General features: G+C 32.3%; 1 protein-coding gene across 1 annotated transcript; it reads left to right on the top strand.

The window, feature by feature from the left end:
* The first annotated feature begins 9,739 nt into the window (after window positions 1-9,739).
* On the top strand, window positions 9,740-14,576 carry LOC116012130. The gene is made up of 7 exons (XM_031251599.1): window positions 9,740-9,845; window positions 10,756-10,874; window positions 11,502-11,584; window positions 12,566-12,687; window positions 13,342-13,506; window positions 13,779-13,872; window positions 14,076-14,576. The coding sequence occupies exons 1-7, from the start codon at window positions 9,827-9,829 to the stop codon at window positions 14,260-14,262; spliced, it is 789 nt and encodes a 262-aa protein (XP_031107459.1). The 5' UTR covers window positions 9,740-9,826; the 3' UTR covers window positions 14,263-14,576.
* The last annotated feature ends 1,471 nt before the right edge of the window (window positions 14,577-16,047 follow it).

Consider the following 16,047-nt stretch of genomic DNA (forward strand, 5'->3'; position numbering starts at 1 on the left):
ATGAGATTTGGAGGGAGGTTTCCACTATTGTTGCACTGTAAAATGGAAATATGAACATCCCACAGAGAGAGAGAGAGAAATAGAGGGGTGGATCGGAGTCGAAAGGATTTTGAAGAAAAGTAGTGAAGGGTAGAAAGTGCAAAATTTCAAATTTTAGGGGGAAAAGTTAGAAGTTTGAAATAAAGAGGGGAGACGGTTACAATATTTAGTACGTGTAATATTACCCTAAGTCCCTGACCCTCACTTTTTATTTTATTTCTTACTTCATGTTGACATGACATACTCTAATTGATCAAGAAAACTGGGTCATAATTTTTATTCTCTTCAATTTCTTCTTATAATAAAATCAAAATAAGTAACAACAATTTTACTTATTAGAAGTATACTAATCACGGTGACAACTCCAACCAAATTGGTCGAGTTGTTAGCTTGATAATTACAATATTTCAAGTTTAACTCTCAATATGAGCGAACTATTAGCTGAGCTAACTGGTTTATCTCCTTATGGTCCTTTACCGACTAAGATCATAAGGCAGTGTTTACCCAGTGTAGAAATAAAAGAAGTGAGTATTTTGATCATAAATGAGAAAATAGGAAAATTAATATGGGGTAATGGAGATTTTTAAGAAAAGAGTAGGGGTATAACATGGACATTTTCAAATGTGTAGGGGGTGAAAATATGAATTAGAAAAATAATGGGTAGAGATTGAGGGGCAGCCAACCAAGAGACTGGAGGAAAAGTAAAGGTCAAAGTCCACACAAGCGAAAGTTCAAAATTGAGTCAAGGGAGGAAGGCAGAGTGTCATTGTCATTTTTTTGTTCATTATTACAATTCTTTTTTTTTTCTTTTCATTTTTTAATGCTGTTCTTTTGCTTATTACCTTTCTATATTTCATCTATTTGCCTATTTGCCAAGGACCTTGTGGTTTAGTGGCATCAAACCATTTCTTTTATACGGGAGGTGGTGGGTTTGAGCCTAGTTATGAACAGATACTGCATTGTAATGGAGTTAGTAATATTTCATCTATCTTTTTGTTTGTTTTGTTAATTAATTTATTTAATGTTGTTATTATCTCTAAAATGAGAAAAGTAAAAGTAACATTCAAAAACATGCCAAGAATTTGACATTTAAAAAAAAATCAATCCCTCGGGGTTGCCCCCCTCCTTTATTATTAAAAAAAAAAATCAAAACTATAATATAATATACACCTCATCAATATTCTCTGAGGAGTCAAAATTGAATAGAATTGAATTATATTAGGTGAAAATTAATATATATGTGTCGGGGTGGTGGATTGGGGTTGGGGGTGGGAAAACCATCATTATTCGTCCACACAGCTGTGTGGACCATATTATCAAATAATGTACATTCAATATATATAAATAATGTACTTTTAGTATATTAAAAATGAATATTATATTCAAAGAAAGTACATTATTTGAGACTTTGAGTACTGAAAGTACATTATTTTGTATAATGAAATTCAGTACACGAATAACGTATTTTTAATATATTAAAAGTATGAGTCACACTTGTGTGAGACCGTCTCACGGATCCTTATTCGTGAGACGGGTCGGGTCGGGTCAAAGCACCATGCAAATGTCATACGTATATGTGCAAATCTCACACTTATATGCTCAAATATAACAATAATCAAAAATACAATTTTTGTTACTTACATTTTTCATAATAAGTAATGTTGACAAGTGTCTCTCACTTATAAGGGCAAATATAATACTTTTGAGGAAAAATGTAATACTTTTAAATCGAAATGTAAAAGTATTGTATTTTCCCTTAAAAGTATTACATTTACCCTAATAAGTAACAAAAATTTTATTCCTGATTAGTATTACATTTGAGCATATAAGTATGGCATTTGTGCATATAAGTGTTACATTTGCACCTTGCCCCGACCCGACCCGACCCGTCTCATGGTGAGACGGTCTCACACAAGTTTTTGCCTAAAAGTATATTTTTTGTTAGGCAAATACTTGTGTGAGACCGTCTCACGGATCTCAATCCGTGAGACGGGTTGGGTCTTTTATATGGGTTAACACTAGCAAGAATCTCACGCTATGTTTCTCTCTTCTTGTTTCTGCCACACGATTTTTTCTCCTAGGACATCTCCTCTGCTAACGGTCTCGGCTTCCTCCCATCTCATCTGCCACCTCCATTTCCGCCGCTGTCTTCAAGTCAAATGCAACCTAGTCAATCAAAAACCTTGTGTAAATTAGCATACCTGCATCAACCACACTAGAATTAACATAATCTTCATTACTCTCATTAAATTTCTCTGCCCAACTGCCATTACCATTTGATGATAAGCTGAAGTTGCATGCTATCAAGTATCAACTTGCTAATTTGCGAATGTGGTTGCAGGGAAAAATGACCCTGCCTACAGTGGATCCCATCAAGCCTCCAGAACTCACTTCTAAGAATTTTAGAAGCCTTCACCAAGAGTGAATTTACAGGATCTGAGTATGGACACTCTTAGCATGAACCAACAGGCAAACAACCGGTCCTTGTAGAGAATTCATTTTACTTCCATTTACTATCAATGAGACAATAAACAGATTATTATCAAATTTCCGCTATTATGTAAAGCACACCAAATATTTATAGACGCACATAAATATAATACTTTATAGCACAAATCTAATACTTCATAACACAAACATGGTACTTAATTTGTATGTAGATATATATAATCAATACTTTAAACATTAAACATAATACTTCAAAGCATAAATATAATATACAGTCTGTACTTAAATAGATAAAATCAATACTTTAAACATTAAACATAATACTTTATAGCAAAAATCTAATACTTCATAGTACAAATATAATTCTCCATATGCAAGTAGATATAATCAATATTTTAAGCTTTAAACAGAATACTTTGTAACACAAATCTTATATTTTATAGCACAAACATAATACTCCATGCATCTGCATGTAGATATAATTAATACTTTAAGCTTTAAACATAATACTTTACAGTACAAATCTAATACTCAGTCTGTAGGTAGATATAGTCACTGCTTTAAGAATTAAACATAATACTCCGTACTTTATAGCACAAAAATCTAATACTTCGTAGCACAAACATAATACTCATTCTACAGGTTGATATATTTAATACTTTAAGCATTAAATATAAAACTTTATAGTCTAATTATTCTAATACTTCATAGCACAAATATATAATCAACACTTTAAGCATTAAATAAAATACTTTATAGCACAAGTCTAATACTTCAAAGCACAAACATAATACTCAATTTGCAAGTTGATATATTTAATAATTTAAGCATTAAACATAATACTTTATAGAACAAATCTAATACTCAGTGCGCATGTATATATATACTTAATACTTTAAGCATTAAACATAATATTTTATAGCACAAAACTAATACTTAGTTTGCAGATATATATAACTTAAATGTAATACTTCATAGTACAAATTTAAGTTATATATGTAGATATATTTAATACTTTAAGCCTTAAATACAATATTTTATAGTCTAAATATAATACTTCATAGAACAAATCTAATACACAGTTTAAGGTAGATATATTTAATACTTTAAGCCTTAAACACAATACTTTATAGCGTAAATATAATACTTCATAGCACAAATCTAATATACAGTTTAAGATAGATATATTTAATACTTTAAGCCTTAAACACAATACTTTATAGCCTAAATATAATACTTCATAGTACAAATCTAAAACATATATAATCAATACTTTAAGCATTAAATATTATACTTAATAGCATAAATATAATACTTCATAGCATACACCTAATACACAATTTAATATAGACATATTTAATACTTTAAGTCTCAAATGTAATACTTTATAACTTAAATGTAATACTTCTAGCACAAATCTAAAACATATATAATCAATACTTTAAACCTTAAATACCATACTTTAAGAATCATATATAATACTTTATATATATATATATATATATATATATATATATATATATATATATATATAAAAGTAGTACTTTATAGCAAGATATGGCATGAGTATTGGGATTCTAAATTGCAAGTCTATTCTTGAGCTTATTATCTTACAAGTAGTTTAAAATTAATTGACAAAATTAATATTATTTAAATTGTAGAAAAACTCTAATGAATTATTATGGAATTTTATCAATTTTGAGAGGGTATCTGCGCCCTTAGAGATGCAGATCAATCATCAGCAACCATTACATTTAGGTAAGCGCGCATCGCAGCAGAACTATATTTCATCATTTGCTTCGTATTTTCCTGTGCACTCAATGACCCAAATTATATGGATCCGACTCGTCTCACGAATTGAGATCCGTGAGACGGTCTCACACAAGTGTGACCCTTTTTGTTATGATCTACACAACACTATGTAGACCATGGTCCACACAATAATTGCAATGAGAAGGATATTTAATAATGTATCTTTATTTTGCTTGTCATGTTTATTAATAAATAGTTAAACCAATTTTCTAAATATATAAATTGTATTAATTAAATAATACTAAATCAAATAATACCATTTTTTTTTTGAATTGAAACCAGGTTGAATCAATCTGACTCAATTAAATTAGACACCTAATTAAAAATTAATATGACGGAGGAAGTATATAAAATTTAGAGAAGACTTTGTTAAATTTGACTTAATATGACATATTGGCATGTAAATTGATTATTTGTGGTATTTTTTTCAATGGGATCCCTTCAAGTTGCGAGGATGAATACAATATTTTATACGCTCAAAATGAATAATAGATTAATGATGAATTATTTCTCAAATTCTACCTATTTGAGTTGAGAAAAATGCAATTGAGAATGTTTTTCCACATTGAAAAATAGATGTGTGTTTCTCACAAATTATAGACTTTAGCTTTATGTTGCCTCCTTATCTTCGTAACTGACGACTCAATAGATAGGACCAAATATCAGTGCGCACAAAGAATCTACCAACTTTATTTTTAAATATTTATTTATTTAAATGTATAACAATTTTATTTGTGAATACTTTTTGCAATCGCAATGAAGATATGGGAATATCATATAATTTGCTAGTGTTGTAATCAACTGCAAAAACAAAAATAATAGAAATAAATAAATAAAAATACTAGAAATAATGTATTTGTCATTTGTCTGTCATCAACAAGATTGATTCGATCGAAGAATGACTAGTCAATATGTTCGTCTAGTCAATGTGTAAGATTAATCCACATACTTAAACTACAAAGGCTTTTATTTATTTATTTATTTTATTCTGATTAAAGAATAATGTGTCCAGGAGTTATATTAATTTTTGATTAATTTAGAATCGAGGTTCTATCAAATCTCATATATATAATTTATGAAGTTAAAATATAAAAACAAACAGATGCGAAAAAGTAAGAGTAAGAGAATCATGATTCTCAAAATAGAAAATTATAAATTTAATTTTTACGAACACCACTTAGAGTCTAGAATAAAATTTGTATATCAACCTATATCATTATTGATCTTATTTCATACACTAACAACCCAATTTTATATTAATAAAGCCCTATTTTGATTGATTTGTTGTGTTAGAGTCTACTACTCCTTTTGATTTTATAGTGATCAGTTTGAAAACAAGTGTTGGACTTGTATGGTCATTGGATGTTATAAAAAGGACAAAAAAACTTTACCGGTAAATGAGTGACAATGAGAAGTGTCAAATTTAATTTTTATTTTTATTAATTTTACTAGCTGAATATCGTATATTATACAATTGAATAAATACTAGGTATCTAATAAGAAAAAAAAAGTACAATTATTAAAAAAAAAAAAAAAGGTCGATAGAAGTAATCAATATTGCAATACATTATAAACAAAGAAGAAAAAAAAAACCGGAAAAAAATTTAAATGTAGAATAAAGTAAGCACAACTTACATGTTATTGTGTTTAACGATTTTATTAAAAGTGTTAACTACCTAGATGTATACATTTACTATTATGCAGTTTTGTTAGGAGAAGATGTGTTTTCACTTAAATTTGTCATTATAGTAAATGTATACATTGAGTTGAGTACATGTAACGTTGAAGTTATAAATAATATTGGATGGGTTGTCCAAAAAAGAAGACAAATTGTACCAAGTTGACCAAAATCAAAGGCCTATGATAGTGAAGAGAATGCTTGGTTGGCTCCTTGTCCAATCCTTAGACCATGGACCAGGGTTTATAATAGACCCTGATATATATATATATGCATTTTATATTGTGAATTTTTGTGTTCTGTGTTGTGAAATTTTTTCTTTATAAGCACAAATTATATACTTAAATTAGATTTAAAAAATAAGTAAATATACAACATCTATATGTCTTGTGTTGTAATTTTTTATATGTCCTGTGTTATAAAATTCTGTACCTTATAAATATAAATTTTATACTATATCATTTTAATTCAAAGTGTATAGTGTTATGTTGACCTTGGTCCAATATATAAATTGCGCTCCTTGTCATGTGTATGGATACTAGTCAGCTCTAACTTCCAGAACGGTAAAAACAAACTGCCATTAAAGAAAACAATTAAAGTGGAAGACAAGGTCTTCCAGCTCATTCATACATATTCCGCAAATTATATTGTGGACCATGATCATAGCTGATATTGCAGTTGTGTTGAATGGATACTGCAGTTGTGTTAAAAAGATACTGCAGCTATGTTGAAAAGAAACTGCAGTTGCACGAACAGAGGTCATTCATCCGTTCAACACAACGGTAGTATCCTTTCAACACAACTGAAGTATCCGTTCAACACAACTGCAGTATCAGTTCAATACAACTGCAGTTCCAGACGAATGACACGACTTCTGTTCCGCGCAACTGCAGTTTCCTTTCAACACAACTACAATATCCGTTCAACACAACTGCAGTATTCGTTCAAAACAACTGCAGTATCAACCATGATCCATGGTCCACGGTCCACGATATAATGACGGTACATATTCACACATGGACGAAACCATAAAATTTTCTTTATTTTAGGAGAACAAGTATCAAAGGTTGTCATCACTAATTTTGATAAATAAAAATTTGGAAAAATTGTACTTTTTATCCTTAAGTTATATAAGGTAAATGTAGAATTCATCCCTAAGTGTTAGTTATATTTACTTTTCGTTCCTAAGTTAAGTTATCATTGACGTTGCATTTTTTGTCCCTTTACTATTAAAACATCAGGGACGAAATTTGTAATTTTAGTATAACTCAAGGATAAAAAGTGAGCTGAAAGGGTGAAACGTGTAACGTCAATGATAACTTAGGGACAAAAAGTGAGCATGACCAACACTCATGAACGAATTATAGAATTATCGTATAATTTAGTTGACGAAAAGTGCAATTTTTCCTGAAAATTAATCCCATTAATAACGTAATTCTGTTTAAAAATATTTTAATTCTCTTTTATATAAGCCTTCATCAAGTAAAAATTATTAATGCATTTTTCAATTATAAAATTTTCAAAAAAAGTTGCAATTTTTATCTTTAGCTGGAGGTTTATGGTTTCATTACTCGAAAAAACAAAGTAAAACTAGAGTTGCATAATTGAGATTCAAAAAAGTAAAAATACATATATTTATAAACATTTCAGTATCTCATTTCTTCAACCATACTTTAATTTACAATGTTCTCGTGCTTATTTATTTAGTCAAAATTTGTTATGGTATTCATAGATTAAAGTATAAAAGTAAAATTTAACTGTTTCATTTTTTTTTTTAAATCAATGTATTGGGTATGAAAGTTTCAAAATTTTTTATATTTTCACATGTTTTACTTGGTTGTGTTTTGATAACTATATAGTTAAGGGGATGATTGTTACTAGCAGTTATGAGTTCCCAAATTTGGTAATGTTCAATGATTGTTAACCACCAGCCTGTTTACTTTTTTTTTTTTTTTTTTTTTTTAATACTACTAACTCTATTACAATGCAGTATATGTTCATAACTATTTTCTCAACCTATTGAAGCACAAGAGTCAGTATTGAGTCAGTATTGACTCCACTGAGGCCCAAACTACTTTCTCAACCTATTGAAGCACAAGAGTCAGTATTGACTCCACTGAGGCCCGAACCCAACACCTCCCGTATAAAGAAAAGGGTTTGATGCCACTAGACCACAAGGTCCTTGGCCACCCACCACCAGCCTGTTTACTTACTCATTCAACTACTAGAAGCTGTCAAACATTTGGCCATTTCAATATAACAAGACGTCTGTTTTACCATTCTTATCTATATGAAAGTAGTTTAATTAATTTGATATGATATACATATGACTTGGTCAGCTCTATTTACCATCTTAATATACACATTTTTACCTTATCCAACTATATATGCTGCTTTTGTTGACAAAACAAACAAGTGTAACATATGGTACAATAATAGTTAAAAAAAAAACATATAGTACAATATTGTAAGTTATCATAAAATTTAAAAAATAGCAATCGTTATACCATGGATCGTTAGACGATAGTCCACACAAGTTGAATCATTGTTATACATGTTCATCTTTAGAGTATTGTAGACTCATTTTTACTATACAGGTTCAATTCATCTTTAGTAGGTTGATTATATAGATGGATAGTGTACTACCTAAATTAAACCTGCATATACTAAAAATAAAGATGTGAGACATGTTATTCCGTTTCATTTTCGAAACACTGTAGTTTCATTTTATTCTGAACACATCATAAATACGAGATTAGTTAAGTGTAATGGCTATTGTTTCTTTTTTTTTTTTTTTTTATAATTAAAATGACATTGTTTTGGACCATGGTCCACTGTATAATGATTGAATTTTGACCTAACTAGCTAGATTGCAATCGTTATACCCTGCACCACGGTGCACATAGCAATGTGCACCACGTACGTAAAACGACGTCGTTTCGGTGTTAGTGGACGCGGATGCGAATGACTCAGGGAATTTGTTATCTATAATACACATAATCATTATCTATAATACACAGAACGTTTGCCTAGAATACACAGAATGTTTGCCCAGAATACACAGAATATTGACACAAAATACACAGATGTTAGTGGACGCGGACGCGAATGACTCCAGGGAATTCATTATCTATAATACACATAATCATTATATAAAATACACAGAACGTTTGCCTATAATACACAGAATGTTTGCCCAGAATACACAGAATATTGACACAAAATACACAGAACTCATCCTCCTAATATTCGAATGCACAAACACATCACAACATGTGTTAATAACATGAATACACAGAATATTTACACAAAATACACATAACTCATCCTCTTAAACATTCGAATGCACAAACACATCACAACATGTGTTACTAACATGAAATCACATAACGGTTATCTAGAATACACAGAACGGTTGCCTAGAATACACAGAATGATTGCCTGGAATACACAGAATATTAACATAAATACAGAGACCGGCCGAAACGGGAAACGTGATTTCCAAAAAAAATGGACGATTAGTTTACAATGCTCAAAATGACGTCGTTTAGGTACGTGGTGCACATTGCTATGTACACCGTGGTGCACAGTATAATTTGCCGCTAGATTGGATTAATTGGTCAGCAACTCAGCAATTTTTTTTTTTTTTGGGTAGTATTTAGTAAATTGTCCAAATGAAAGTAGGCCCAAAATTTCAAGCAGCGGCCCAATTTGCTTTACACAGATTCAAAAAAAGAAGAAGAAGAAGAAGAAGAGATTTTCAATGTACTTTCATCAGAAAATTGTATACTTTCCTCAAAGATTTGGGAGCTTTAGGCAGTCAACCCCAGAGTCGAAGCAATCTTGAAGATGGCTCAAAACAACCCAGGTGTGAGCATTTCTTATAGCACTGTTTTACTGGTCTTTTTCGATTTGGCTGGATTGCAAAAAAAATGAGGAAAAGACCAAAAATAGAGGATTTCTGTTTCAAAAGATTATAGCTTTCTACTTGTTCTTTTGATTCTAGTATATACTCTGGTGATTTTATTTTGTAGACTATAGAAATAACTCCTCTTGGATTATGAATGCCTGTGGATAGTAGCAGGAAGTGAGATATTTGGAATGACCCCTTTGTTTGGTAAAGAACTAATTATTGTGCATAGAGAAAAATGAGAAGTCTCAATTTTGAAAATAGCTCAATTTTGTACTAGTTGGAGCCTAATCTGGCTACCAAATAAAAATGGAATATGAGAGATGAGATGATATGAACTTAGAACCAATACATATGAAAAATTGAAAATGGATTGAGAATGTGATTGGTTTTTGGTGGTTTGGTGTGTGGTTTTTTGTGCCTCTGTGGTTAGTATGCTGGTATGCAACACTAATAATCATACTCTTTTTCCTTTTGGGTTTTGCTCTTATTCAACACCATGTTAATATTATGGTGTCTGCTCAACATTTCATCGTAATCCACACCCTCCTCACTGGATAAACCCTGCTTTATGACCCTAGCCAGCAAAGGACCACAAGGAGGCAAACTAGCCTAGGTTGCCCATAGCTCACCGGCTCAAACCAAGAAGACCAATAGGCTGCTCCCATGGGAGTTGAACTTGGAACCTTGTGGTTACCAAGCCAACGACTTGGCCAACTTGGCTGGGGTTGCCCCCTACACTGATAACTTCTTGGTTTACAATAGAATAGAGTTGGAAAATTTTCGTGATGACTTCATGATGGATTATGGTACAGATTGTCTCCTTGTGGCCTGTTTGTACTTATGCTGTATGCTTTTGATGTTTCAGGTGTTACGCCAAAGAAAGTTACCTTAACAAACATGTACGGTGAGAAGCTTGTGGGTTTATTGCATGACACTGGATCTCCAGATATTGTGGTCTTGTGTCATGGTTTTCGATCATCAAAGGTTTGGTTTTTACTTCCAAAGCATTTATACTTCAAGACACTGTTTTTAATCTTCTTTTTCCTTCTTCAGTTAATGCTGTAACTTTCCTATTGACTGGAAACCTGACTTGTTTATTTGACTCTAAATGCAAAATCATTTTTAAACACATGCATTTAAGGAGATGTATTAAATTAACTACGAGGAAGCACATGTAACTAGGTATTTATTCTTCTTTTGGATTGCGCACTACCCCAGTATTATATATTTCCTATATTATTATTGCTAGATCCTCACAACAGAAACTGATTCTAGTATACTGCATATTCTCTCTCCAAACTATAAATGAAAATTATCATTGCTGTAATTTCTTCTTTCAACCCCGTGCTCAAGACAAAACTACTAGAAGCTTGTTTCCTCCAAAAGTTGACTGCATTGAGAAAGATTTACCTTGACGAGTTTTTTTTTTAAAGGCTCTTTCCTATCATATAGGTTTTTGACTTTATATGGTTTAATTGTTTTACATGGGTGAGTGCTCAGAACAAAATAGACTTAAGTTGATTGTTGATATTAATGATAAATTCGTTGCTTTTCTTTAATAACTGGTACATTTCATGAGATCTGATTATCTGAACATGTTTCTACCTATAGGAGTTCAAAATTATGGTCAATATTTCTATTGCCTTGGAGAAAGAAGGAATTAGTGCATTTCGCTTCGACTTTTCTGGAAACGGGTAAGGTTACCTAAGATTATACTCTCAGTTCATTAATATTAGCAGTAAAGTGATTCATGAGCTTGTACCTAATCACTTTGTCTGCTGTCTTAAAACTGTTGCTTTGCTGCCGGATGATATCTATCAGTGACAAATAACAAATGCCATACATTAAAAAGGAAAAAAGGGGTCAACCTTGGCCAAATTGGTCAGGTTGTTGGCTTGGTAACCATAAGGCTCCAAGTTTGACTCTGGAGCGGCATTGACCTTCTAATTTTGAGCCAGTTGGTTTACTTTCTTGTGGTCCTTTGCCGGCTAAGGTCACAAGGCGCGGTTTACCCAGTGCACACCCTCGGGTAGTGGCTGTGGGTTTCTCTCATCATTAAAAAAAAAACCTCTAAAGAGCAAAACATTATGAAAAATGTTAGCTCTAATTGCTTTTTGCTTGTCCAAAAGTTAGCTGAAAAACTGTGAAGTTCTCTCCAGTATTGCTGTCAAGATCAACTATGAAGTACCTTAGACGGAATTCATGAATGTTATGCCTTTTTTTCATTTCTGGGCCTTTATTCGGTGAACACTGAAAGCCTTGGCTTGATTAAGGGGAGTTTTTCCTACGAAGTTACTGTTTTCATGAAAACATTCCTTGTTCAGTTTTTATTTTATTTTTTATTTTTGTTTTTATTTTCTTAACTCCAAATGTAGATTATCCCTCTCCTTCCCATTCTTTCGCTTTTCAATACCATAGAAGAGAACTTTTGTGGATATTTTAGAAACATGACGGTTGCATCTTACATCATATACGCCTGGTTAAAGAAAGGCTAAACCAACTGTAAAGCATTTGAATATGTTACATTTTAATAGCTGAATGGAGCACTCTTTTATCTTCGCAAAAGTTAAGTTTTGAAGTTTCTTAATTACTTAAAGAGTAATATAATTTTTTTTTGGGTGGTATGATATTGATGTGAGTAATATAATGCCTTTATTCGGTCAATTGCCTTCTAGGGAAAGCGAAGGGACATTTCATTTTGGTCACTATATGAAAGAGGTTGATGATTTGCATTCTGTGGTTGAACATTTCATCGGGGAAAAACGGAGAGTAGCTGCCATTCTTGGACATAGTAAAGGTGTGCAAACTTCTTGTTATTTCTCTATGCAGAACATATGCCCACCACAGTACTATAAAAAAGCTCGCATCACACATTAATTGCTTTCCTTTGCGGTTCCAACAGTAACTTTCGGGTCCTTGTTCAAAATTGTATATTGGATAGGTAGCCTAAGCATTTTAGTATTTAACCCTTCATAATGTTGAACCCTAAACGGTCTGGTCGAGTGAGTGGAGCATGATTCTTATCCATTATAATGGATACAGATTACAGCTTAATATGCTCGGAGTCGTTGAAATAACCTACATCAAGGTCCAAAGGACTTCCACTACTACTTGAATTCAATTCTAGGCATTTCAAAACCGTTCAGTGCTTAGGTAATGGACCTTTGCAAATTTCAGAACCGTGCTTGTTTTATAGTTCAATTCATTTATCACTGTTAAGAGTCCCACATTGATAAAATAAGAAAGATAATATGGGTTTATAAGGCTATGAGTTAGACTAGCTAATTTGTTGAATTCAATCTTTTAGTGTGGTTTGGCCCATGTGCATTATAGCCCAGTTGAGTGATCCTAACCCTCACAATTCATGTAAGTTTGATTGCATTGCGGGTTTAGTGTTTTTGCTTATTCTAATATGAACAAACAGATTAATAATTAAGAAAACCTATTGCAGGAGGCAACGTTGTGCTCCTGTATGCATCCAAGTATCATGATGTTCCGACTGTGGTCAATGCTTCGGGCCGCTATGTTATGGGGAGAGGCATTGCAGAACGTTTGGGTAATGACTTCTTGGAAAGAATCAAGAAAGACGGATTTCTAGATGTGAAGAATAGAGCCGGTAAGGCTGATAAAGCTCATTTTGTCGGTATCTAAGTATCTTAACAGACTTAACAATGTTTAATGTCGGCCAAATTTACATTTTGTTTTCCCGGGATTCCGGGAAACTAATGACTTAATTAGATGTGTTTCCTTTTATTGCTCTGTGTTCCTTTTACTGTAAAAAGAGATTTCCTTTTCGTACTGGTTTCCTTCAATAGTTTAATGCGTTTTACAGATATTTTAGCTAACAGATGGTTAGAATATGGCTTCTTATGCTCTGTTCTTTTGCAGGAGAGGTGCAATATCGCGTTACTGAGGAAAGCATGATGGACCGACTCAATACTGACATGCACAAAGCGTGTACCCAAATTGACAATGAATGCAGGTAAGAACGAGCGGCAATTTCATTTTCATTTCCCACGAGGGTTATTTACGTTGATTAGCAGTAACGTTCTAGTTACAAGCAAATCAAGTTCACAATAATCCTGATAGCGAGAGAACTTTTGTTTTGTGGTTTTGCCCAAACGTGCACGTGAATAAACAAACACGAGGTTGTTAAGATTTAAAGTGCTGGAAATGTGTCTGCAGGGTATTGACCATTCATGGAACCAGCGACGAGATCATTCCTGTGGAAGACGCGTTTGAGTTTGACAAGATCATACCGAACCACAAATTACACATCGTAGAAGGGGCGAGCCACGATTATCAGTCGCACCAAGATCAATTAGTCTCCGTCGCTGTGTCCTTTATAAAGGAAGGTCTGCACCAGAAGTAAAATACCCAAACTACTCAGTTCTGCATGAAATCTCTGTTGAGGTCTCAGTTGGAGTAGTTCTTGGCTTCTTTTGATGCTTTTGTAACCCCGGGTAGCAAGGCGTTATCGCCCACGGGAGAAGACTGTAATCATTATTCTGATATCGCGAGTGTTGTTGTTGTTGAGCATAATATATACATAAAATAATAAATATGCAGTTTCGCTATCAACTTCAGCACTATGTTCATCAGCTCATGTGTTGTAAGCCTATCAAAAACCATTCAACAAATGTGAAACAACAATGGTTAAAGTGTTTGTTGTTTACCCTTTTCCTAGCTAGGTTTTCTAATTTAGCGAACTACTAATATAATTGTAAGTACTACTATTAAAGCTGGTCGGCATGTCCCAATCGCAGGCCTAATTTCTAACAGGTTTCTACTGGCTGTCTCGTGGGCTTTATTATTATTTTTTTGAATTTATATATATATATATAAGGGCTTGGCATGCCGCGCGAGTCTTAGCGGGCCAGGCCCGTTAGGTCCGCTCTTTTGCGAGCTATTTTTGTAGCCCTAGCCTCCCATCACGACGCGGGTGCGGACTAGCTCGCAAGCTTCGGCCCACTTTGAGAGTACTAACTATAAGGTTAGATGCTCGAACTTTGTAAAGGGTAGTTGGAGGTTTAAACTTTGTAAATGGTGCACGATGTTAAAGAGTTTTAGATTATATTTTTCTCTAGTCAAACTTTGCAAGTATGATAACTCGAGTCAAATTCAAATTAATTTCTGAAATAGAAAAAATAACACACGTAAAATTATTCTAGATAAGATTTAATGGATTAATTGGACAAATAATTTTGAACTCATTCATTCAAACAAATCATCATTGGCAAATCTATAGCAAATCTTTTCCTATGAACTTAAAGAGATGAATTGACCATATATGTATCTAGATATGATTTGACAGCATGCATATTATTGGATGCTGGCGGTCCAAAAGACCATATTTAGGTAACAACATTAACAACACACTATTGGTTCTTTTGTTTGCGTACAAATGAATAATGTGACATCATTATATTGCAACTTGGAACTGAAAATCCTTTCACTTTTAGACCTACTTTAATTAAAATCCAAAAGAAAAATTAAAGTGCTCCTTTTGTTCATAATATATTATATCAAAAAGTGAACGTTTATTTAATAACTTTTGGGAGTAATTAATAACATCGAGGATTACTTGACAAATAGAAGGTAGATATATAAGATCGACAATCTCAGTCAAGTTAGTTGTAAAGTTGACTTGGTAATCGTAATGTTTTAAGTTCAACTTCTTATGGAAGCTATCTATTGATTTTCTCGATTTAAGTCAGTCAACCTAGGATGATTTACTTCCTTGTGGTAGACTAGGGTCACAAAGAGGGTTTCTTCATTAGGAATTAATTGTTCTTAATTAGGGATTAATTTAATTTAATTTAATTTATGATAAAGAGATTAAATGATTGTTTGTTTTTTAATTGTATGAGGACCACTCTTATGTGTTTTTTTTTAATACCAAATTTATAATGGTACTTTTAGCCTTTTAGGTCGTCTTCATTTCAAACAGCATATTGTTGGTTGTTCTTTGATATAAATGATCACTGTCACTTGCTATACATACTACCTTAATATATTTTTTTCCCAAAAAATAAAAAGATTTTAAAAGAATCAAATAAAAAGGGAGAGTTCTCTTTTATATTGGGTATAAAGTGAACTACCTTCATATTTGTTTCACAAAAAAAAAAAAAAAAAAAAAAAAAAAAAAAAAAGAAAC

Source organism: Ipomoea triloba, chromosome 3 (genome assembly GCF_003576645.1).
Source record: "Ipomoea triloba cultivar NCNSP0323 chromosome 3, ASM357664v1".
NCBI classification, from domain to species: domain Eukaryota; kingdom Viridiplantae; phylum Streptophyta; class Magnoliopsida; order Solanales; family Convolvulaceae; genus Ipomoea; species Ipomoea triloba.